Source organism: Eleutherodactylus coqui, chromosome 1, assembly GCF_035609145.1.
Source record: "Eleutherodactylus coqui strain aEleCoq1 chromosome 1, aEleCoq1.hap1, whole genome shotgun sequence".
Taxonomy (NCBI): domain Eukaryota; kingdom Metazoa; phylum Chordata; class Amphibia; order Anura; family Eleutherodactylidae; genus Eleutherodactylus; species Eleutherodactylus coqui.
The window spans coordinates 251,575,838-251,602,654 of record NC_089837.1 but is presented as its reverse complement, the minus strand read 5'-3'; the positions used below and the strand labels follow the sequence as shown (position 1 = coordinate 251,602,654).

At 40.5% G+C, this 26,817-nt stretch overlaps 1 protein-coding gene across 1 annotated transcript in view; it reads left to right on the top strand.

Moving 5' to 3' along the window:
• Nucleotides 1–26,817, top strand: part of GRIK2 (glutamate ionotropic receptor kainate type subunit 2) — an 843,071-nt gene that overhangs the window by 503,554 nt on the left and 312,700 nt on the right. The window contains exons 9-10 of the mRNA XM_066608100.1: nt 11,550–11,663; nt 19,111–19,317. Coding sequence (XP_066464197.1) covers nt 11,550–11,663; nt 19,111–19,317 — 321 coding nt within the window. The remainder of the gene's footprint in view (nt 1–11,549; nt 11,664–19,110; nt 19,318–26,817) is intronic.

The window sequence follows — 26,817 nt, the reverse complement described above, 5'->3', positions numbered from 1 at the left end:
GAGAAGCCATTGACGGCTGCCGGGGCTCAGAGGCGACTTCTGCTGCTGTCCCCGACTCTGTAGATCTCAGCTGTCAGGATGCAGGGATTTAAAATCCCCAGCTGCTGGTAGCTCTGATTAAGATTGGCTGAAGCGCTCAGCCAATCCCAATCAGTGCTACCAGCAGGCGGAGATTTTAAATCCCCGGCTGCTGATAGCTGAGATCTACAGAGTCGGGGACAGCCAGGAGAAGACACGGCTGAGCCCGGCAGCTGAAGGAAGGTGAGCATTAATTTTTTTTATTTTTTACACTATTTTAAATGGCTTCATAAGCCCTTCATAAGCTCTTCCCTGGAAAGCCATTGACGGGGATGCCTTACAAGGTATAAAAAAAAAGAGGTTTTAAGCTAACTGGAGAGGCAAACAGGTTCTGAATTTGAACCCAGTGAAAATAGATCTCTGCCTTTTACCAAAATGTTAATTGTGAACTTTGCATTGGTAAATAATAACCATATACCTTTCAGGAACCCCCAAGCCCTCTACTCATTTATCCTTTGTTAATAGAGTAAATGAGAGTCTTGGTTTACAGAGTCAACCCATATAAGTTTTGAAATTATTGCTTTAATTGCATAGAAAAAGCTAGTAGGTATTGGGAGTGTTCTCTATAAACAAGGGAGTTTTGGTGAAAGCAGAATCTTAAACACTGCAATTCTACCTAGACAGGACACTTCAAACTTAGAGGATCTTCTGAGATCCTGAGTGTATATTGTACAAGAGGGGTTCATAATTAGGGTTATACAGTTGCTTATACAAGTCAGTAAGAATAATGCCTAAAAATTGAATTCTCTCAGATTGACATTTTTTTTTTCAAAATATATAAGATGTCTTGGGAGAGATTGAAAGGGAGGATCTGGTATTTTGAAGTGTCGAATTTGTAGTAAGTGATATGTCCAAATTGTTTCAATTGATCACGGGTCCATTTCCAGTGACCGCTCTGGGTCACATAGTAACAAAATTACATTATCAGCATATAGGTATATGGCATGGATGTGGTTTCCTATCTGTATGCCTTTTATTTGGCGGTGGTCTCTTAATATTTACATGAGTACCTCGATGGATAGAATAAAAATTAGAGAGAATCCCTGACAAGTTCTGAGCCATTAGTGAAAACTCTTGCTAATGGGTTTTGAGTATAGAGCAGAAGTGGCATTCAACATAATACCTGAGAATCATATTGACCTTAAACCTGAAAAGGCATATTTTCAGTTTATTTTCCACATTTTCCACATATAATGACAGTAAGAGGGAAGGTATTATTGTTTCTGGTCTAGTTGCTAGTAATTTAGCATATATTTTCAAATCAAAGTTTAAAAGCAAAATAGATAGAACAATATCTGGGCTTTTGCTAGGTTTTGGGAGAGTAACTATTAAGGTTCTATAGCAAAAGATCCCTTGCTTATTGCGTATTGAAAGATTTCATACAGATAGGAAGAGGGAATGTGTTGAAATGCCTATAGTAAATATAGGAAAACCCATCAGCACATAGGGATTTTCTTGTCGGGTGAGATTTTTATATGTCAACAATTTTAGTGATAGTGATAGGGGTGTTTATAGAGTTTTGTTGGACTTCAGTTAGCTTAGAGAGCTTTATTTTTATTAAAAAGATTGAGTAGGAAAGAGGTCATCCTGTCATTCATTCGGGGAGAGCTGCCTGTGATTGGCTGAGCACCTCAGCCAATCACATTCAGCTCTTTCAGCAGGCGAGGATTTTAAATCCCCACCAGCTGATAGATCAGCACCACAGTGCAGGGGACAGCAGGAGAAGACATGGCTGAGCCCCGGCAGCTGAAGGGAGGTGAAATCAATTGCCGGCAGCAGAATCCTCTACCGCAGCTGACATGCGTGACAGCTGCGGTAGAGAATTGAAGATTTCTTCTGCTGCATCTGCCACAGATGTGGCAGATGTAGCAGCAGGGAATTCTTTTATCTAGTGGGGATGAAGGAAACATCTGCCGCATGCGGCAGATGTGTTCTTCATCCCCGCGGGGGACACAGCAGCGCCGAACAGGTAATTTTTTTTTTTAAAGCTCTTCCCTGTAAAACAATTCAGGTGTGCCAGCAGACCGTTGTCTTTAATGGAGCCAGCAGCAGCAGCGGCTCCATTGAAGAGAATGACTGCATTTTTTTTTTTTTTAAAACACCAAAATTTTTCTTTTTCAAGGAAGAGCTTATATGTAAAGCCCTTCCCTAAAAAAGAATGCAGGGAGCCGGCAGAATATTGTTCTCAATGGAGCCGCCGGCAGCAGCGGCTGCTCCATTGAAAACAATGCGTGCATTCCCTATGGTGCACGCATGTCCTATCTTTGCAGGCACGCACCTGCAAAGTATGGACATGTGCACACACCATAGGGAATGCAGTGTTGTAAATACAAGCGTGTTTTTGTCACACAAAAACACGCTCGTGTGAACCCACCCTTAGTCTTAGCTGAGGGGGTATTTAAAATTTTCACTATTTAGCAAGGTTGGTGCTGTCTGGGAAACCGCATTTGTATTAAATCTTCTTATCACAATGGGCATATGTAATAGGTGACAGTTGGCGACGTTGTTGCAAACTGGCAACTGACAGGTCTATGTATAATACTATTATTTGGAACAGTTCTGGCAACTTGCTTTTTTTCTGGCAGCTTTCATAATTTTTTCTTCCATGTGAAAAAAAGGGTATTCATGCCAAAACATCTATGGGTGCGCTTTGAGACGTTTTTCAGACTGTGAAACCTCTGGAGTCTGTCAATAATTAATTCCTGAGATGGGAGATCAGGCAGCAGCATTTTTATGAAACACTGCAGATATTACATAAGATAGTGAGCCAAGACATTTTTAGTGATCCCCCTAAATTTTACATTATTCCGCTGGGATCTGTCCTCTAGGTTAGTGACTTCGGCTCTTAATTGATGAAGTTCTGTTTCTAAGTTGTAGTGTGTTTTTATGAGCTCATTGTGATATAAGGCAAATTCACCTATTTTGGATTCCATGTGTAACATATGGTTCTTTACCTTCTGAATAGCCATAATCATAGGGTTTAAGAGTTGGGCATAGTATGTTTGCAGTGACTAGTGTAAAGCTTGTAACATGCTTTTTTTTAATGGACTCTGTAACGGAGTTGTCATAAACAACTTGCATCAGATCAAAGCTATCTGGAATAATCAAGGGAAGCCCAAGTGTCCCATGAGTGTGTGTGTGGCACCAACCTCTGCTCCCTCTGAAATCTGCAGCCTTGATTTCTGCTCAGCAGGGGTAGAGGATGCTGTAACTGTCATAGAGGTAGGTGAGCTGTGAGCATAATGTGGAGTAGGGGTGTCATGTCTATTGTCTGGATGATCCCTTGTGGGGATTTGCATGTCTAGCAGAGAGGTATACTGCTTACTAGAGGGCAGAGGAGAGTTTGTGTTGCTGCTCTGATCAGAGGAAGGTGACTCTTTGTGTTTTCAATCTCCTGTGAAGCCAGTGAACTAGCCTGGGGACTTCATGCAGTGCTGTCTTGCTCCTGCATCTGATGTTGTGTAAAGCAAAAGTTCAGGAATTTCTTTGGTCAACAATTTTATTCTTTTAGGTATCTTGAGGGTAGATTCTATGTCTGGAGGGAATTTTAGAGCTGAAGTTGAAGGTATTAGTTGCTTCAAGCCTTAGTTTAAAAAGTTGCATTAAAACTACAGTGGAGTTTATCTAAAAACATTGTGTTTAAATTAGTCCTTAAATGGGTTATCTGCTTTAAAAAAATAAACATAGATAAAATAAATGTAAGAGACCAAAAAAAGAACCAGTACTAATCTGTTCTATGCTTTGGTGATCCATTGCTGCAACTCCTGCGGTCCCCAGCAGATCTCCTTTTACATGCAAGCTGCAGTGGCATTTCATACTGCTGCTGACTGCTGCAACTAATGAGTGGTGCAACACTCATTTGCTGTACTCGTTACACCATAGCTCCCATCACTGAGAGGTAATGCCAGAAATACAGCATGTTACCACTGCAGCTACTGATTGTCTGCAGCGGCTACATGCTGTCTTTGTGTGAACGAAGCCTGAAAAATCTATGGGACATTGAATGCTGGATCACAGGGAAAAGAAGAAGTGAATATGAGCTCTTTTTTAAAAATTCACACTTGGAGTAATTTTTTTTAATCAAGTTAAACCCTTTAAATACCCTCTCCTCAATTTAACGCTGCCTAATATTCATTAATTTAAACAGTCCATGAATGAAGAGTCTAAATAAGGCCAAATTTACAAGGCCGCAGCCCACATGTTTTAGTGCATTGCACAACGCACAGAACTAGCATGAAAATAGTACCCATTGTTTGCAATGGGTCTATTTACATGGACTTTTATTCTCTTGCAGTGAGGATATGAGATGGAAAAATCACAGAATGCCTTATTTTTGTGCAACTCTCATATAAGTATAGAACATGTAGCTGTGCGATCTCGGGCTCAAATCACTATCAGCCATGTAAATATTGACTGAGGACACTATTATGAAGTGGAATTTTGGGATGTCACATTATGACACCACACATATTATGTCTCAGACAGACATAGCCCAAAATTTGGAATATTTTCAGAGGATTAATGATTGGTGATCTGCAGAAAATAAGACATAAAGATCCTCTAGATACAATTAACACAGTCGCCCCAAATAACAAAATCTCTAGCACACACCTAGTGCATACCAAAGAGTGTATAACAAGCTTTAAAAAACAATACCCTTTGTCGAGACCACTAACTAACTTTGACAAACTATTTAGCAACACTGAAAAGAATGTAAGGAAAATTGCTTTACTAATAAGGAACCATACCACTATCTCAACCCTTAGTAGACCAACTAGGGAGAAGGAATTGTGTATTAGAATATCTGACGCAGAGCTCAAAACAATCTTTAGGGCAGTGTTTCCCAACTCCACTCCTCAAGGCACCCCAACTGTTCATGTTTTCAGGATATCCTATAGTAAGAACACATGTAGCAATGTCTGAAGCTCTGACAATAATTACATCACCTGTGCAATACTGAGGAAATCCAGAAAACATGACCTGTTTGGGTGCCTTGAGGACTGGAATTGGGAAACACTGCTTTAGGGTTATATATGGTGTCTTTCCATGTGTTCAACTGCAAGAAAATCACTATAAACTATTAGCCAGATGGTATAGAATCCCAGAGTGGCTTAATGCATACAAACTTGCCGAGTTAGACAAATGTTGGAGATGCCAGAAACACACTGGCTTATATCTGCATGTTTGGTACAAATGCCCCAAAATTAAACAATTTTGGTCAGATATAGTAAAAGAATTAAAATTAACCCATTAAAAAAGGTTATATTATCACCAGGTATAATCTCCTTAAGTAGACTCAGCACTTCCTTCAGCCAAGTATGAAATTAGCTTCATACCTAATTGTGTCAGCAAAAACTACAATACCTCTCTTGTGTGGAAACCCGGAACCACCTATAGTTCTTCTTTGGAAAAATAAAGTTAAACAAATATGAAGATTTGAAGAGATCCTAAGTTGGACTAATCAATCACAAACAGAATTTTCTAAAATGTAGTCACCATAGTGGAATTATGCAGCCTAAGATGCATAGAAGCTTCACTGCATGACACGATCAAGTAACCAGTAAAGTAAAAAACATCACTCCTTCTTCAAATATGGAGCATGGGATGTACAACAAAATGCAGAAATGGAACTGCTTCACCAAAAAAATGGAAATACGTAAGATCTGAAGACACAGTTTTGGGACAGTGGTATTTACTCAACCTCCTTCCATCCACCCCTTTTTTTTCTTTAACTTCTTTACTAGAGATGAGCAAGCATGCACGTCCAAGCTTGATGCTCGTTTGAGCATTAGCATACTCGAAAGGACTCGTTACTCGAGTGAAAGCATTTGCATAATAGGCCCAAGTGTGTGTATTGTTGATCCACACTATATAACAAGACTGTACACATTTTACACTGTCTGTTTTTGACTTAAAGCGTACATAAAATACCCTTAGTCAGTGTCCTGTCAATCCGCACTATATAACAAAACTGTACACATTTTACACTGTCTATTTTTGGCTTAAAGCATACGTAAAATACCCTTAGTGTGTGTCCTCTCGATCCGCAGTATATAACAAAACTGTACACATTTTACACTGTCTATTTTTGTCTTAAAGAATACACAAAATACCTTGCAGTTTGCGTAGCATTTTGACGCAGTGCATTATACAACATGATCAACACTAGGGGTAAGGGTCGAGGATGTGGACTTGGGTGTCTGAATGAGGGTGTGGGTAGAGTCTGAGGTCCTGGGCGGGGTGAAACCATGCCTGCTGCTGAGGGAGAAGTAGAACGCTGCGCATCTACGCTCCATAGCTTCATCTCACAGTTTTGTTAGTCCCCGTGGTACACAACTATTAATACCACAATTATGCGATCAGGTGCTGACATGGACAGCGGATAATGCATCCAGTAATTTATTCACCATCCAGTCTTACACACAGTCCATTTACGCTAGCCAAGGGACTATTCTGGCCAACACGGATTACTGGGTGTTCACCCTTCTCGACCCACAGTATAAGGAGAACCTTTCCACTCTCATTCCCAAAGAGGAAAGGAGCACGAGAGTGATGTAATACCACAAGGCCCTGGTGGAAAAGCTGATACTAAACTTCCCATCTGACAACGTTAGCAGTAGAGACGTAGTTCAGTAGGCCAACTAGCAGGGGAGACGAGGGGAAAAGGCAGCATGTCCAGCACAGGCAGGGGAACACTCTCCAAGGCCTTTGCCAGTTTTATGGCACCCCAGCCAGACTGTGTCACCACTCTCCAGTCTAGGCTGAGTAGGAGGGAACAGTGTAAAAAGATGGTGAGGGAGTACATAGCCAGCCGTACCAATGTCCTCTATGATCCCTCTGCTCCATACACCTATTGGGTGTCAAAACTGGACAGATGGCACAAACTTGCGCTGTACGCCTTGGAGGTGCTGGCCTGCCCTGCCCCTAGTGTGGTATCAGAGAGGGTGTTTAGTGCTGCTGGGGGGATTATCACAGATAAGCATACCTGCCTGTCAACTGACAGTGCAGACAGGCTTACACTTATTAAGATGAACAAATGCTGGATTTCCCTAGACTTCTCTTCTCCACTGGGGGAAAGCAGCTTAACATAAAGTATCTTTAAGCTAAAACTGGAGAACCATGCACCCTCTATCACCCCAAAAAAGGGTAGAAGTAGCTTGGTCTATCCTTCTCTGATCTTCCTCCTCCCCCTTATCCCTCTCCTCCTCCTAAACCAGTACGTCAGCACGCTGAGCAGCCAATTCTTTAGAGGGCCAAAAGGCTCTGTAAAAACTATTTTTTTCAGAGGGCTGCCTCCAGGCTCTGTCAAAACAATTTTTTCTGAGGGCCGCCTCCAGGTTCTTGCCCCCAATTTTGAAGAGGTTTCCCACTAGAGTTCAGCAAACGTGCTGGTTCCAGCTTCATATGCACACAGATTCCACAAATATATCCCAGCCCAGTGTCCAGCTATCTGACACTGAGACAGAATGAATTGTCCTGGTTTGGCCACTCTAATTTCTTCATAGTACATGCTGTCTTTCCCTGGGGCACTGGTTAAAAAGCCCCTTGGGGAGAGGCAGGGGCTGGGACAGGCGGTAGCTTGCCTGTTAGTGGACCACCACCTGGATCCCATTAAGTACGAGCTCTATGTTAAAAAAATATTTCAAGGGGTTCACCTACATTCTGGGTAAAGAAATCTTTCAAGGATACACCTATACTTTTGGTACACAAATCTTTCAGGGGTTCGCCTATACTCTTAGTAAACAAATCTTACAGCAGTTCACCTATACTCTTGGTAAACAAATGCCCTGCACTCTCGCTCAAAAAATCTTTCAGGTTCTCACCTGCAATCTTGGTAAAAAAAATGTCTTCTTCTTAAAATGGTTTGTTTTCTTCATTAAAAATGTAGAAGTACTGGCATCTGAGTACCCCTATGCTGGCGTTTGTGGCTAATGAAAGGCTGCAATGGAGGTGGCATGGGATGGCACTTACAATCATATATTAATTCGTCTGTGATTTGTCAGCTATGAAGCACAATTTTAAAAGGGTCACATGTCGTACGGAAATGTATCCCATCTTTGGCCACTAATTTCTTTACAGTTCATGCTGCTTTCCCTGGGGCACTGGTTAACAAGCCCCTCAGGAAGAGGCAGGGGCTGGGACAGGTGGTAGCTTGCCTGTCGGTGGATGTCCACCTGAATCCCATTAAGCAAGTACGAGCTTTCGCTCATAAAATCTTTCAGGTTTTTATCTGAACTCTTGGTAAACAAATCTTTCAAGGGTGCACCTTACTCTTGGTAAACAAATCTTTCACAGTTTCACCTGCACTCTTGGTAAACAAATCTTTCAGGGATTCAACTGCACTCTTAATTAACAAACCTTTCTAGGGTTCACCTATACTCTTGGTAAACAAATCTTTTAGGGGTTCACCTGCACTCTGGCATCAGTACTGGCATCTGAGTCCCCTTTGTGCCCACATTTGTGGCTCATGAAAGTTTGTTACGGAGGTGGCATGAGATTGGGATTATGATAATATGTTAATTTATCAGCAATTCTCATCAGCATTGTTGGCTATCGCCCACCATCTGAAGTGTGTGTCTCCTGTTCCTCCTCATCCAATACACACTTATAAATAGACATGAGGGTGGTGTGGTGATTAAGCGACCGTGTGGCATGAGGACAGCTGAACGCTGCACTGGGAAAAATTTCATCACACTGTGGCCTACTGAGTAAGCGAAGGGGTGCGCCTTACCCAGTCTGGGATGGGGACAGCTAGTTGCTGCACTGGGAAAAATTTCAGTACCCTGTGGATGTAGGCTCATGCCTGCGTCCTGGTGGGGATTAGACAGCAATGCCAGCATGTAACACAGGAGAAGAGGCAGTAGTGTCACCTACAGGCAGTGATTGGCCTTCGTTCCACCTAGTGTGGTGCTTAGCTAAGATGTGCCAGCTCATGTGCCTTGCGGATTATGGTCTGTCCCAACTAAATTGTTAGGGGGGTGACCACCAGGCTCTTGCCCACAATTTGGCTTAATAGTGCGACCTGGGAGCCACAGATGCATCCATGCATGCTGCCGCTGCTGTTCCTTATCCATTTCTGTGGTGTTTCCATCACTTTCTGATGTTCTCAGGTGAATCACACACCCTCCCCTATGCAGAGCATGGGTCACCTTGAAAAATGCTCGAGTCTCCCATTGACCTCAATGGGGTTCGTTACTCGAAATGAGCTCTCGAGTATTACAAAAAGTTTGGCTCGAGTAATGAGCACCCGAGCATTTTGGTGCTCGCTCATCTTTATTCTTTACCTCTCCCCTCCCTTTTTTGCCCCCTTTATATCTAGTCGCATGCTTCTACATTTCCTAGAGTATGATAGTTTAATTGAAACATCACAAAGGGATGTGTTAACTTACAAAGACTTTGTTGAAATTGCTTAAATACTAGTCTATAAGTGATTACTTAACTAATTACTACAATGTGTTGCAAGAATTGGAACCCGTTATAAATTTAATGCTGTTAGCATTTCTACTTATTATGCTTTTTAAAAAATGCATTGCTAACACAATTGTTATTGAAATGTTACTATATGAGTCTATAAATGGAAATTTTAATAAAAAGAGATTCAACAAAAAAAAACACAGACGTAGCCCAAAGTTTTATGTCCCCTGTATTACGCGCCTATTTTTTACATGTATCAAAGATGTATGTAAGTGTGTACTTTCTGTTCATGTTAAATCCGAATAGCGTATATTAGTTCATATTTTGCACCAAAATAGGACATGCTGTGTTTTTATTCACATGCATTAAAAAACACAGCTATGAGTGGCCCAGTGGAAATCAATGAACTTTTGAACCTTGTATTATGCCCATGACATCTGCTAAAAGTCTGTTTCAAGCATCTACTACTCTTTCAGTTAAAAATGTTTCCTGAAATTGCTTATTTCCCTCCCAACTAATCTTAGATTATATCCCCTTGTTCTAGTGTTTAGCTTCCCAATAAAAAAAAATACTTTCCTCCTAAACCTTTATTTATACCTGCTGAACATATTTAAGAGTTTTAATCATCCTCCCCCTCCCCTCTTAATATTGGAAACTGGAGATATAGATATGTCCTTCTAAGGGCTCCTTCACATGGCTGTAGGCATTTTTCCTTGTGCCCACCATCGCCTTAAAGATGCGTGAACGGGCACACAAATCTAACGTTTGTGCACCTGTTCAGATGGCACAGGCCCCGCCGCGTACACTCCGAGCCCGCAGCCTGGCCTCCCTCTCGCCGTCTCACCTCCTCTCTCCTCCCGTCTGGCTGTGTACAGCCGATTGTCCACAACCAGCAATGGGAGGGGGCGGACCGAACAGCCAGAGGGGAGGAGAGAAAAGGAGAGAAGAGGGAAGTAGTTAAGCAGTGTGTATTTCGGCACATAAGTTTCAGGACTATCTTTGCAGGCAGGCGTGAAAGCACTCGGTGCTATATTGGTCTGGTTGGGCGCTTTCACGCCACGGGAATACGGCCATGTGATCTGATGCATTGGAATCCAATGCATCAGATCGTAGCGTATATCGACCGGCTGTGAAAACGGCAGCCGATATATACCCGTGTGAAAGAGGCCTAAGGCTGCTTTTACACCTGCATTATGGCTCAGTTTGGGGGTTTCATCTTTCACCTCCAATTTTGGAGGAGAGAAACTAAAGAAAAAAAAAACGGATATTTTTTTTTGTATTGTTTTCCTTTTTTGGACAGGAAAACAGCACAATCTTCAGTGTTATTTTTCGGTAAAAAAAATACGGTAACCTCCGGAATGGAAGCAAATAGAAACCTTTCTAATTGCTTTCTGTTTTTTTAAAACCCCATTAAAAATTAATGGGGGAAAAATGGATCCATTTTATTTTGGTTTCTTTCCTCCAAAAATGGAGCAGAGAGAAGGAAACTCTGAACTGAATCCTAACTAACGCAGGTGTAAAAGCAATCTAACTTTTCTTTTTGCCTGGCATACTGTATCCTGAGATGAGTGCTGCTAGATGACCAGCTGTGAAAAAAACAAGACTTTATGATACTCTTTCAGATGTTTATGTTATAGGTTTCCATATGTGGTCACCTAGTGATCATGATGTGAATTGCAGCCTGTTGAGTGCTTACCAGCATACAGTGATTATTTATTAAACATGTATTGTGTGAAAATGGAATTCTTAATTAAATTTATGAAAGTTAAGAATAGACTCATCTATACAATTACTGTTACGTTCACCCATCTTCCAGAACTCAAGTTAGGGCTTTCACTTCCACTTTAAAATCAGTCATAGCAATCCCTCTGCACTTCCTTCAGTAAGCAGAAAAATGAAACCCTTTACCACAGCATCCAGTGGGCACAAAAGTGGCTCTTTATCTCAGTATTTATTATACTCTCCTTTCAGTCCACTAATATTTGCATGTTGTGCTAAATGTAATAAATACTTAATTGGGTTATTGTAATAACTTTATTTTCTTTTGTTTTCCACAGATTGGTACATGGGACCCTTCTAGTGGCTTAAATATGACAGATAATCAGAAAGAAAAACCTGCAAATATTACAGATTCCTTATCAAATCGGTCACTTATAGTAACCACAATACTGGTAAGATTGTGTTAACATTCTTGAATAAAAGGAATTGGAATCCGATTTTTTTTTAAAGGAACACTTATTTTGCATGTCATACATCACAATACAGAACAAGGGAGAGTCATCAAGAATACTTCACAAAAGTAAAACATTACAGTTTTCTCAATCCCTTCAGAGTTTATAATACCCCTCCCCCCTTTTTTATTTTAAGCAACTTTGGCCTTTATAACAAAGGAGACCAAGACTCCCAACCTGGGGAATCATAACAAATAGAATAAACAACTATAAACTAAACCCACAGCTCCAGTATGAATATTGTGTATACATATTGTCCCTGTGAGTCACAACAACCAATAGAGAAAAGAGGAGTTAGTCAGATACACCCATCTCAGTATTGGGGCAGTCAACCCACTGAACCTATATCTTAGTGAACTTCGCAGGGCATTCCCTAGCTATATATGTCAATTTATATAAAGGAGCAATACTGTTTAACTCATGCAGCGAGGCTGCCCTACTGGGTTTTTTGGGATGTTTCCAATTAAGCAATATTACCTTTTTAGAATAGAAAAAAAGCAGTTTGTATAGGGTGCGTGCTGCAGCATCGACCAGAATGCCCTCCACAAGGCCAAAGTGACAGACCTTAGGGTGTAGAATACATGGTGCTCCCAGATGAGTCTCCATGAACTCAAGTACATCCCTCCAATAAGCCTGTAAAACATGACACTCCCAGAACATATGCATAATTGTGCCTGTATCCATCAAGCACCTTGGGCAGTCTGAACTAGGAGATAAGCCCATTGCATTTAGAAGGCTAGGAGTATAATAGACTCTTTGAAGGAACTTTATTTGTATTAGCCTGTCTCTAGTGCTTATTAGGGGAGGCCCAGAGCCTGCCAAAAGGCCTCTCTGGTCATCCGAGTCCAGGTCCGGTATATCCAAGCCCCATTTTTCAAGAGCTCTGTCTCCCAGTGAAGCAAGGCTACACGTCGGCTGTCTATAGAAACAGGAGAGCAGCTTCAGGATATTAGCCAACTGTGCCAACTCCTTCAGCCGAGTCAAGACAAGGGGGATACTCAGGCCCTTAAATTACGCTCTGAGGGCATGGCGAAGTTGGAAATACCTAAAAATGTGGAATCCGATTTTTAACATAACCAGTTACATTGTTATATTTGTAATACACTTAAAGCTACAGTGTGTGTGTTCCTTACAAGCTGATCTGAGCTGAAAAGAATTGCTCTTGAGCTGAATTATTAAGCAAAATTCTCAAAATGTTGACCTAAATTGCACCCTTCCTTTTTGATACTGTTTGTGCTTCATTAGACATTTTGGAAAGTGTCTAGAAAAATAGAGTGCTTATCAGGATTTCTAAAATGTAGCAGCCTTTACTAATGCGGTTCACTACAGTTTTGTCGCAAAGTAAACCAGCTGAGAGACAGCATAATGAATAGAAAAAATATCTAGCAAGATGAGCCAAATACACAATATCATATAGAGTGCACCATTGGGATAAACTTGTTTCATCTACAGAAGTCCCAATTCAGTACTTATTCGCTGTAATGAGATAAGTAATAAACAAATCATCTTTCTTTACAACATATATAACTTGGTGATAGCAGCTATATATACTTAAGTTTTCCCACTTCTATTTATTGATGACCTATCTTCAGGATAGGTCATCAGTAGCATATCCGTGAGGGGGATTGTAGCAATCAGCTTTTTCCTGGGCTCATGCCTGTGTTCATGGAGTTCTGTACAATGCGCAGTGGCCACAGCTGCTATTATATCCTGAGTCCTATTAACTTTAACAATACCAGCCGGGGCAACTGCACAATATACAGATCTGCATACTTCCAGCGCATCTGCTACTGATGACCTATCCTAAAGATTAGTCATCAATGGCTAGAAGTGGGAGACCCTGTTGAAATGTAAGTAACACTTACAAATAATATCACAATCACCAATTTCTGTGAGTGAGTAAAAATGCTCCATTCATATGGATATATAAACATGTTCTTTATTAAATTACTTTGGAGTTCTATAATTCCTTCCTTTCTATGTGTTTTTGACCCTGGATCAAGGTCAAGATTGCTGGAAACCACACTTTACCTAACAGGAAGTCCAGATACTATATTTATATAAACTGGCAATTTTTTTTTTAATATTCACAGTGTGGGGAGAAAAAGTAAGTGAACATCTGTGTTAATTATTTCTCTGAGTTAATTACAAGTTGAGGCAATAAGATTCAAAGTATGGATTTAAGAGGTGTTTTGCCCATTAAATAAAGGCACAAAAAGCCTAGTTTGTAGGGTACTCCTAAAAAATGTTGAGTTAGTGTAACTACATTTATAACAAGCTGTAAGTTAATAGATTGAGAGATTCCCCTGCCATTTCACAGGTTCATGGGGAAGACTCAAATTAAATGAGTAAACAGGCCCTCGCTCCACTGCTGCACTGATAATACAGGACATTGGTAAGATGCCATCTTGAAGATATGGTGTGCCCCCCACAGTTTGGAGGGGAAAAGTTGTGAGAAAGGTTTCCCACTGTAGCACCTGTTTGTGGCTAGAAGCCAGTAAGGGTATTACATCTTATAGTAGGAGTCCACAGAGAAACTCAGAATTTCTGTAGTGAGCCAATGTGAGCTTACTTACTAGATTCATGCACAGACAACAGGGTTCTCCACTTATCCCATCCTTCATTCACAAACAGCCAAGGTCTGATCATTCCACTCAAGACCAAAGTTAACATGATTGATTCAGAGTTATCCTTATGTTTCAGAGCTCTCTGTATTTCTGAGATGTTTAATGTTTATAATATTTATGGTAAATTGGCAAACAGCAATAATAGGATGAAATACCATTGTGACAGATTTATTAATGCTATCTAAAATTTGGACAGTATAAACCACTGTTACAGTTGTAACCTATGGTAGCACAGGAAGTCCATGCCTCACATATATCCAGGACCACTAAATAAGAGACTTCAGTGTTCCAATGCAGACAGCACAATAATTATACTGCATATCACTCCCTCCATCTACGCCAGAGGAGGACTCTGTACTTGCAAGGTGAGTATAAGCTATTGTACTATTTTTGGGGCACCGGATGGCATTATTACCTTTAAATAGATATCTATACTGAGAAGACCACTATTACACTGTAGGGTATAAGGGAATGACAATATTACTATTGGGGTACAAAAGATGACACTTTTACTACCTGGTGAGATATTACCACCTGGGTCATTATATGGAGTACTACCTAACACAATTACTATAGCACTATTATTTTTAGGGTCACTATCTATCTGGAACTATTGTTTTCCTTGGTGTTGTTTGTGTGTCAATATTTTTTGTGGGCAAATACTTATAGTTATGGCAATATTATTTTTGTAGAACAGTACTTGAGAGTATCGTGCTACATAGTAGGTATAGTAGTAGGGGAAGATGGGGCAGAAAGAGGCACAGAAATGGGAGAGCTTGAAAAATTAGGAGCCAAAGATATCTGTGTTGCAAACCTTGCAGAGACAACTCATGGCTCTAAGGACACTTTTATACAAGACGACTGTCAGTCGCACATGCACCCGACAGTTGTTCCAGCGATGATCACTCCTGGGCTTTTACATAAAAGCATTTATCGCTGAAGGAATGGAGGCAGAGTGGGCCATGGTCATTCTGGCCCACCAGCCTCCATTCTCATTAAAAAGACAGTCGTTCATAGATGAGCGACTGCCTGTTTACATGCAGAAACTGAGTGACAAACGATAACCAAATGGATTATCGTTCATTGCTTAGTAAGTACACGCATTTACACTGAATGATCATCGTTCAGAATCCCACGATCGAGAGAGAAACTGAATGACGATCAGCTCGTGTAAAAGGGCCATAAGGCATGTCAGCAAATTGGATAGAAAAGACATGAAAAGTGAAATACTCCAGAGAGGACATCACCTGTGAGTAAATGTATATAACTATACTTTAATTAAATATACGGTACCCATGTAGAGCATATATCTACAGTGCCACTATATGGACACTTTATGGTAGTAATATTGGTCCTTGTGTAACCATTATGATTAGGATGCACCGTTGCAGTTGTAAAAATATCTTACCTGGCTTGAGGGCCCATGCAGGATGTTTCCCCCCAGTCTCGCGCTCAAAGCCTTAGCTGCATCTCTGACCAACTGTAATGAGATTGAGTTTTCCTGGCTTGGTGTTCCCCCTTACTTGACTAGCCCCTTCAATAGTTGTTTAAGGACTGTTATAATTAGTATAATACACTAAATAAAATGCAATCCCAATTCCATAATAGTTGGGACACTGTGTAAAATATAAATAAGTGTGAAGAAAAAAAGAATGCAATGATTTAGAAATCTCATATAACCATATTTTATTCATAATAGAACACATATCAAAAGTTGAAAGCGAGACATTTTTTCATTTAATTTTTAAAAAATGTACTCATTTAGAAATCGATGGCAGCAACACATCTCAAAAAAGGTGAGACAGCATCATGTTTACCATTGTGTAGCATTCCCTCTTATTTTTACATCAGTCTGTAAATGGCTGGGAAGTGAGAAGACCAATTGTTGGAGATTTGGAAGTGGAGTGTTTTCCCATTCTTGTCTTATGTGGGATTCTAGCTGCTTAAAAGCCCTGGGTCTTCTTTACCAGATTTTTCATTTAAAAAAATGTGCCATATGTTTGCTATTGCTGAAAAGTGTAGACTTCAGGCAGGCAAGTTCAGCACCCAGACTCTTCTTGTTCAAAGCCATACTGATGTGAAGGATGCTATATGTGGTTTACCATTGTCTTGTTGAAATATGCAATGCCATTTGTGAAAGATATCTTGTTTGGATGGGAACATACGTTTTTCTAAATCCTTTATATACTGCTCAACATTGATAGTGCCTTTGAAGATATGAAAGCTGCCCATGCCATAGATGCAGGCTCTTGAACGATGCGTTAACTAGCTAACTAGTCCTTCTTCTCTTAACTCTGCAGAACATGGCATCTGTGGTTTTCAAAAAGAATTTCAAATTTTGATTCATCTGACCACAGAACAGTTTCCCATTTTGCCTCGGTCCATTTTAAATTAACTTTGCCACAGGAAAGACACAGACATTTGTGTGTCATATGGCAGTTGTGTGGATATATGGCTTCTGTTTTGTATGTTACAGCTTAAGGCCTTAGTCAGACGGGCATTTTTAGCCGCGATTTGCGCATGCGCATGCGTCCGGCGATTTTTTAAAACCATTGCTTTGCAATGGTATCGGACACATGAGCGCTTTTTATGCGCTCGTCCGATAAATTATAGAACAAAAAATCGCAGATGGCACCTATCTGCGATTCCTGTTCTCTTCTGTATATGCGCTCAATGGGGCCGGCGGCAGCAGCGCCGACCCCATTGAGAACATATAGAAGACAAATCATTCTTCTCTGCCACAGCTGTAACAGCTGTGGCAGAGAAGAACGATGTTTGCCCATTGAATTCAATGGAGCGGCAATACAGCCGCTCCATTGAAAGCAATGGGCTGCCGGCGTGCGCGGGGTGAATTGTCGGGAAGGGGTTAAATATATAAGCCCTTCCCGGCAATTCATCCTAAAATGTGTTAAAATAGAAAAAAATTGTATACTCACCTTTCCGCTGTAGCCGGAGTCCAGCCGCGGTCGCTGTCAGTTCTCCTGAACTGCTTCTTGGCACTATTCAGCCGGCGGGGCTTTAAAATCCCCGCCTGCTGAATGATCTGCCTCTGATTGGTCACAGCCCTGACCAATCAGAGGCTGAAAACACTCACACACCCATTCATGAATTCATGAATGGGTGAGTGACTGCTGCCTCTCAGCGCTGAGCCAATCAGGGGCAGGTCTGACTCACATCCATTCATGAATTCATGAATGGGTGTGAGTGAGGCATGCCTCTGATTGGCTCAGCGCTGAGCCAATCAGGGGGCAGGTCTGACTCACACCCCCTTCACACCCACTGCAGGACGGCCGTGCGGAGCTCCGGCTGCCGGCAGAAGGTGAGTATACAATTTTTTTTTATTTTTACACATTTTAGGATGAATTGCAGGTAAGGGCTTATATATTTAAGCCCTTACCGACAATTCATCCCGGGCTCGCCCGCAGCGCATTGCTTTCAATGGAGACGGCTCTATTGCCGTCTCCATTGAATGCAATGCGCTGGACAGCTCCGGCCCGTTTCTAATGAAACGCGGCTAGGAGCAGATTTTTGGGCGATTTGCGGGCGACTTGCGCGCACCGGTCACCCGATTTGCGGATGCGCATCTGTCATGCGATCCGCAAATCGCGCGAAAAAACGCCCGTCTGACTAAGGCCTTAACTTGCATTTTTTGATTGTACAGCAAACTGTGTTCACAGACAATGATTTGTAGAAGTATTTCTGAGTCCATGTAGTGATTTGCATTACAGAATCTTGCCTATTTTTAATATGGTGATTCCGGAAGGCCTGCAGATCTCAAGCATCCAATATTGACTGTTGGCCATGTCACTTGTGCACATGAATTTCTACAGATTCTCAGAAGTCATCACAATTTTACATTGAGGAACATTTTTGTGAAACTGCTCCATAGTTTTTAGATGCAGTTTTTCACAGATGGGGGAACCTCTGACCACCTTTGCTTCTGAGGCTCTGCTTTTAGACATGCTCTTTTTATACATAGTCATCTGACTTAATAGAAAACTGATCCTCAATTTGTTTTCCATTAGGATCACTTACTTTTCTAGCCTTTTGTTGACCCGGTCTCAACTTTCTTGAGATATGTTGCTACTATCAATTTCTAAAAAAGTTAATTTATTGAAAATAAATGGAAAAATGTCTTAATTTCAACTTCTACCAGTAATATGTATTCTATGTTCTATTGTGAATAAAATATGGTTATATGAGATTTCTTAACTTTCATTTTCATTTTACGCAGCGTCCCAACTATTTTGGAATTGTGGTTGTATTTGCCTCTTAAACAAGGTAATAAAAAAGGTAACACAGTGAAATACTGACAGTAAGTATTTTTTTACAATGTTGCATGTGTGCATTAAATTGTACAAATGGGCATTTTAATATTCTTTTTTGAGTATAAAAAAATTCCAAGCCTGAGATTCTTTTTTGTCAAATAAAGGAATTGTTTTGTATAAAAACAACTTAAAGCATAGAGAACACTCTAAGAAATAGTTGCTGTAGATACAAGAGAAAAAATAATACAGCACCATTTGAAGGATTTTTCAAATAGTCAATTACAAGTAGGTTATTTGATTATTCCAGTTACCTCTATTCACTGATATTTCTGAAAACCATTTGTGAGTCAACATGAAAAATGTGGGTTTGCAATCTGAAAATCATTGTTATTCATCACCTTACAAAAGAACACTGAAGTGTAAAAACATGGTGTGGACAATGTAAAGATCAAAATTGAACATCAAAGCCAAATAATACATTTTATTCTACAGGAAGAACCTTATGTGATGTTTAAGAAATCTGATAAACCACTCTATGGAAAGGAAAGATTTGAAGGCTATTGTATTGACTTGCTTCAAAAGTTATCTGAAATCCTGGGATTTAAATATGAAATTAGATTAGTGGAAGATGGAAAATATGGAGTCAAGGAGGATACCACACAGCAGTGGAATGGAATGGTTCGTGAGCTTATGGATCATGTAAGTTCTTTATTTGAATATTTCTGCTATATATCTATTTAATGTGTATCTAGAAAAGTACACAATTGTTTATTTTGCTTCTTCATTTTTGCTAAATGACTGAAGCATTTTACATACCTTTCAAGCCTGTTTTCACATTTTGTTTGTTTTTTAACATTGTATTTTAAGAACTATAGTGTACTTGAAGATGAATGCAGTTTCACTTATCATGTTCTCATCGAAGTTGTGGCAATAAAACATTATTTAAGTTTCTATTTTTAAACTTTTTAATTTTTTGTTACATACCTGCGTAGCCAATTTTTAGCTCTAGATCATTAGATAGAGCTATAATCAATGATTCACACTACACTGCATTGTCTATTGAGATCAGAAATCCAACTCTTTACTCACCGATTATGTTATTAACTATGGCTGATGTTCTTCCCTTTCTCTGTTCTTCCCTCAAGCTTTTATGTTGCAGAATTTCCTGTTCTGATAAAATTCTGTATATTAGTACAAACACTTTAGGACTGCAATAAATAGTTAATTCCCAGTATATTCAAAATAAAGAATGATAAACTACACCAAAACAATTAGACAGTGCTTTTCAAATAAACCTCTTCCAAGGCAAATAAGCTAGGCTGCAAGAAGAATGTTAACAAGTTTTTATTGTTTCCTTTGTTGGACATGAAACCAACGCTAGGAAAAAAATATGTAGTTCTTGGAACCATTGCAAGAAAAGTTATTGAGGGCAAAAAGGTTACTACTGGAGATGAGCGAGCACGCTTGGGTAAGTCAGTTACCTTGCTCTTCTCGAGTAACTGCATTCTTGTCTGAGCGTGTTCAGGGCGGCGGCGGGGAGTAGCGGGGAGTAACGAGGAAGAGAGTGAGAGAGATCTCTCTCTCCCCCACCCTACTGCCCCCCCCGAGCACGCTCAGACAAGAATGCAGTTACTCGAGAAGAGCGAGGCTCGCTCAAGTAACTGACCTATCTGAGCATGCTCGCTCATCTCTAGTTACCACCATTTACAGGACTAAAAGTTTACTGTTCCAAAACAAACCCTTTTAACATAATTGGCTCAAATTTTAATGAAAATAAGTTAAATTTAAATGAAAGATATAGTTTTTGTTTATATATTCTGTTTTTCAGATGCATAAATGTCTTCCATTTTTCTTGCCGTCTTTTCTCATTGGATTCTGACATTTAATGTTAGACTAACAAACAGTACCTAATAAAATTATACTTTACTTTAAAGAGCAAATAAACACCAGTAAAAATAATGTAAAACTTTGATTTTACTTCCCAAATTGCTTAGCAAATGTTGTTTCATCTAATTTGTCTTATCTAAGTATCAAGGACTGGAAAGCGGTATATATTCCTAAGAGGGCAATAGTAAATTAAAATTTACATTGAACTGCACTCATAATTATGGCTTTGCATTTCATATGTTTGATTTAAAATAAAAAATGAAAGATTCATCTATTTCTTCAGGCATATTAATTTCATATAGTACATTTAATTATGCTCTTAACAACTTTTTAAAATATCTATTTTAGTAAAAACAACATTGGTAGCCTAAAATTACTATAACAACTCCAACTCCTAGAGAAAGTTCCTTTTTAAATTGACACTAACCTGGCACTCATGAATTCATGAATGGGTGTGAGTGAGGGCTGGCCTCTGATTGGTCAGGCTGTGACCATTCAGAGGCATCTTATTCAGCAGGCGGGGATTTTAAATCCCCGACTGCTGAATACTACTCACAGCTGTTCAGAGCAGTTCAGGAGAACTGCAGCCTGCCGCGCTGAACTCCGTCTGCCGGCACCAGGTGAGTATATATATATTTTTTATTTTTACACATTTCTGGATGAATTGCAGGGAAGGGCTTATATATTTAACCCCTTTCCGACAATTCATCCCGCGATCGCTGGCAGCCCATTGCATTCAGTGGAGTCGGCTGTATTGCCGGTTCCATTGAATTCAATGGGCAAACATCGTTCTTCTCTGTCACAGCTGTTACAGCTGTGGCAGAGAAGAAGGATTTGTCTTCTATATGTTCTCAATGGGGTTGGCGCTGCTGCCGCCGGCCCCATTGAGCGCATATAGAAAAGATTTCTCAGGGAAGAAAGTTAAAGTAACCCGAACATCCGAACATCGTGTGGTGTTCGTTACGAATAACGAACATCCCGAACACCCTAATATTCGCCCGAGCATCAAGCTCGGACGAGTACGTTAGCTCATCTCTACTGTTTATGCCTTAGTGGCCATGCCAAATTTTGAAAAATCTGCATCACTTTAACAGAGAATAACAGTAAAAGCTGCGTGCATTCAAAAAATTCTGACATTGTTATTTCAGAACATATTGCATTTTTTAGGGGGGAAATAGACCTATATGATTTGCATATATTTATTGTAAAAAACAAGTTAAAAAAAGTTCTCAACTGCAGAATATCACATAAGCAGATACATACTGTCCAATATATATATATATATATATATATATATATATATATATATATATACTAGCTGATATACCCGGCTTCGCCCAAGTTAATTTGGTACTGGTGTTTATCTGGTGTTCACACGGAAAATCTTATGAAGTTGTGGTTACTTTAGAGATACCGAGGAAAAAAATATGTTCACCATTTTGCATGGTTCTTTGCGTTACCCAGGAAACACCACGTGGAAGTAACCATGAGACGTTTCCTTTATATAAAATGACATCAGGAAGTGAGAGAATTAGATTACGTACATAAAATTTGGACGCTAATTCTTTTGTGCTAGAATTGAAAAATCAAGTTGGGACCTATTAACCCTTTCCAATCCACTGTCTGACCTGTGAAGACATTATGATTTAAGGCTGTACAGCTCCGATGTTGGTAGACATCCGTCAGGGTTCTCTTACTGTATATTGGCAGCCTCTCTGCTGTCGGAGCCTATCCAACGTGTCACCTCATGCAGTACTGGCTTTAGCCAGCAGATAGCGCCGTTGTATAACGGCAGAAAAAGAGTAAGCCCCCTAGGAAAACCAGGATACAAATTGGACTGGAAAGGGTTAACTTTTCCCATTTATGATAAAATCAATGCTTGTGCCAAATTTCATGTTTCTACGACATCGGGAAGTGAAAGACTAAGATTATGTACGTAACATTTGGACGCTAATTCTTTTACGCTAGAATTGAATAATCGAGTTGAGACCCATTAAATTCTGCTATTTATGACATAATCAATGCTTGTGCCAAATTTCAAGTTTCTATGACATCGGGAAGTGAGAGAATTAGATTCCGTACATAAAATTTGGATGCTAATTCTTTTGTGCTTCGAATTGAATAATCAAGTTGGGACATATTAGCTTTTCATATTTATAACACAATCAATGCTCGTGCCAAATTTCAAGTTTCTATGACATCAGGAAGTGAGAGAATTAGATTCTGTACGTAAAATTTGGACGCTAATTCTTTTGCGCTAGAATTGAATTGAATAATCGAGTTGGGACCCATTAACTTTTCCTATTTATGACATAATAATCAATGCTCGTACCAAATTCCAAGTTTCTATGACATCGAAAAGTGAGAGAATAAGATCACATATGTAAAATTTGGACGCTAATTCTTTTGCGCTAGAATTGAAAAATCGAGTTGGGACCCATTAATTTTTCGGATTTATGACATAATCAATGCTCATGCCAAATTTCAAGTTTCTATGACATCAGGAAGTGAGAGAATTAGATTACGTACATAAAATTTGGACGCTAATTCTTTTGCGATAGAATTGAATAATCGAGTTGGGACCCATTATCTTTTCCTATTTATTACATAATCAATGCTCGTGCCAAATTTCAAGTTTCTATAACATCAGGAAGTGAGAGAATTAGATTCCGTATGTAAAATTTGGACGCTAATTCTTTTGCACTAGAATTGAATAATCGAGTTGGGACCCATTAACTTTTCCTTTTTATGACATTATCAATGCTTCTGCCAAATTTCATGTTTTTATGACTTTGGGAAGTGAGAGAATAAAATTACGTACGTAAAATTTGGACCCTAATTCTTTTGCGCTAGAATTGAGTAATCGAGTTGGGACACATTAACTTTTTCTATTTATGACATAGTGAATGCTCGTGCCAAATTTCAAGTCTCTATGACATCGGGAAGTGAGAGAATTAGATTCCGTACGTAAAATTTGAACGCTAATTATTTTGCGCTAGAATTGAATAATCGAGTTGGGACCCATTAACTTTTCCTATGTATGACATATTCAATGCTCGTGCCAAATATCAAGTTTCTATGACATCGGGAAGTGAGAGAATTAGATTACTTACGTAAAATTTGGACGCTAATTATTTTGCGCTAGAATTGAATAACCGAGTTGAGACCCATTAACTTTTCCTATTTTGGACATAATCTATGCTATATCCTAACTTTACTTAACATTTTTTTTGTAAATATGTAATTTTACAGATAGGTTTATTTGTACAGTGCACATGAAAATGAAGACATGATTGATACCTTTGCTTAATTCTTGTTCAGAAGTATGCCAATTGTGACCCTAATCTTATGTCACACAGCAGGATTCAAAAGGAAAGGTGCACACAATGGCTTTCAGAACACAAATTTTGCTTGAAACAGTTTTAGGCTCCATTGCATACTAGTAGCGGTATTAAGCTGCTGAAACTATAGAAATTGGCAGCAAATAAACACATTTTTAAACTAGTCATTTTACTGCTATCACTGACAAACTCCTTAAAATATAACCTTTAATCAAAAATACTAAAATCTAAGAGTGCGGCTTGTGGACACAGACAACATAAAAAATAGTCTTCACTGATAGGCACTATAGATAGTAACTATATGAAAAAAGCAACTATCTCTAAGGCCGCCTGCAGACGAGCGGGTCGGATCCGGCGGCGAGAATTCTCGCCGCGGGACCCGATCCGAGAGCCTGCAGTGACGAGCGCGTACTCACCCGCGCCTGGCGGCCCCGGCTCTTTCATGTGGCGGCTGCCGCGCAGCCGGCGCATGCGCAGACCGGAGCCGGCGGCCGGGTGAGTGCGAGCCCCACACAAAAATAGGACATGCCGCGGTTTGCTTGCTGCGCGAGATTTCGCGCGACCAAACCGCGGCCGTCTGCATAGGAGTGCGTATTGTAATGCACTCCTATGCAGACTTTCAGTGGCGGAAATCCCACGGGAAATACCGCCGCGGGATTTCCGCCCGTCTGCAGGCGGCCTTAATGTGTGATAGACACAGCACTATTTCATAAGAAATTGTGATAGGAGACGGCAAAAATGCACGTGTTTCCTAACTAATTAGGCAGTGCCTGTCTGCCCGTCACTTATAACATGTAGGCCTGCCCCAACAGAGACAGAAGTGAGGACAAATTGTGGATAGGTACAAGTATGTAGATAAGACCAAAAAGGTAAAAGGTCTGATGCGGAGGAATCAAGTTAGATATAGGGCTCTACATATAGGCCCAACTGTAATGTAATTTGATTACTGAGTGATTCCCCAAAGGTTCACTGAAAACGGTTCTAGTGTATCTCGGAGGAATCAAGTCAGATATAGGGCTCTACATATAGGCCCAACTGTAATGTAATTTGATTACTGAGTGATTCCCCAAAGGTTAACTGAAAACGGTTCTAGTGTGGCTCAACGCGTTTCTGTCAGTAGCCCGACTCATCAGGAGTAGAGATGAGCGAACGTACTCGTCCGAGCTTGATGCTCGCTCGAGTATAAGGGTGCTCGAGATGCTCGTTACTCAAGACGAGCACCACATGTTAAGTGTTTGCCAGCTTTATGGCTCCCCAGCAAGACTCCGTCACCACTCCCCAGTCAAGGGTGAGTCGGAGGGAGCACTGTAAAAAGATGGTGAGGGAGTATGTAGCCGATCGTACCACCATCCTCCGTGATGCCTCAGCTCCATACAACTATTGGGTGTCAAAGCTAGACACGTGGAACGAACTTGCGCTGTATGCCCTTGAGGTGCTGGCTTGCCCGGCCGCTAGCATCTTGTCAGAGGGTGTGTTTAGTGCAGCTGGGGGAATCATCACGGACAAGTGTACCCGCCTGTCAACTGCCAGTGCCCACATGCTTACACTCATAAAGATGAACACAGCCTGGATTTCCCCAGACTTCTCTTCTCCACCGGCGGAGAGCAGCAGAACCTAAAGATTCTTTTAGCTGAAACCGCAGATAAAAGCACTCTTCTCTATCATCGGGAAAACGGGGCATTTCTCTTTGTCAATCTGTCTCTGACATTAGTCCTCCTCCTGCTACTCCTCCTCCAGAAACAACATGTCATCGCGCTGAATGGCCAATTTTTCTGCGGCCCAAAAGGCTCATCTACATCTACCAATGTTTTTACAATTTTGCGATGTTTCAAAAGTATTGAGACTGTAACATGAACCAATTTTTTCAACAGGGCTGCCTCCAGGCTCTGTTGCAAATTAAGCAACAGTGATCTGTATCTTTAAAAAAATGTTTATTGGTTTCACCTGCCTTCTCGGTTGATAAATTTTTCAGAGGTACACTTGTACTCTTGGTACACTAATTTTTGGGGCCCACGCCTACACTCTTATCCAACTAATTTTTCTGGGCTTTGCCTATGCTCATGGTATCCCAATGTTTCAGAGGTAGACCTATACTATTACTAGAGAAATTTTACTGGGGTCTGCCTGCCTGCCTATACTTCTGCTACAAGAAAGTTACAGGGGTCTGCCTATACTGCAGCCACTTACACGTTACAGGGATCTGCCTATACTGCTGCCACAAGGATGTTACTGGGGTCTGTCTATACTGCTGCTCTGTTAATTTTCCAGGGGTTTGCCTATACTGCTGCCACAAGGATGTTACTGGGGTCTGCCAATACTGCTGCCACGTTAATGTTACAGGGGCTACAGAAATGTTACTGGGATCTGTCTATAGTGTTACTACAGAAATGTTTCAGGGGTCTGCGTATACTTCTGCTACAAAAATGTTACTGGGGTCTGCTTATACTGCTGCCACGTACATTTTACAGGGGTCTGCCTATACTTCTACTACAGAAATGGTGCTGGGGTCTGCCTATACTTCTGCCACATAAATGTTACAGGGGTCTGCCGATACTTCTGCCACGTAAATGTTACTGGGGTCTGTCTATACTTCAACAACAGATATGGTGGTGGGGTCTGCCTATACTGCTGCTACAGAAATAATACTGGGGTCTGCCGATACTGCTGCTACATAACTGTTACTGGGGTCTGCCCATACTTCTGCCACATTAATGTTAAAGGGGTCTGCCTATACTGCTGCCACTTAAATGTTACATGAGTCTGCCTATACTTCTGCCACGTAAATGTTACAGGGGGTCTGCGCATACTTCTACTACAAAAATGGTACTGGGATCTGCCTATGCTTCTGCTACAGAAATGTTACAGGGGTCTGCTTATACTGCTGCTACAGAAATGTTACAGGGGTCTGCCTATACTGCTGCTACATAACTGTTACTGGGGTCTACAGATACTTCTGCCACATAAATGTTAC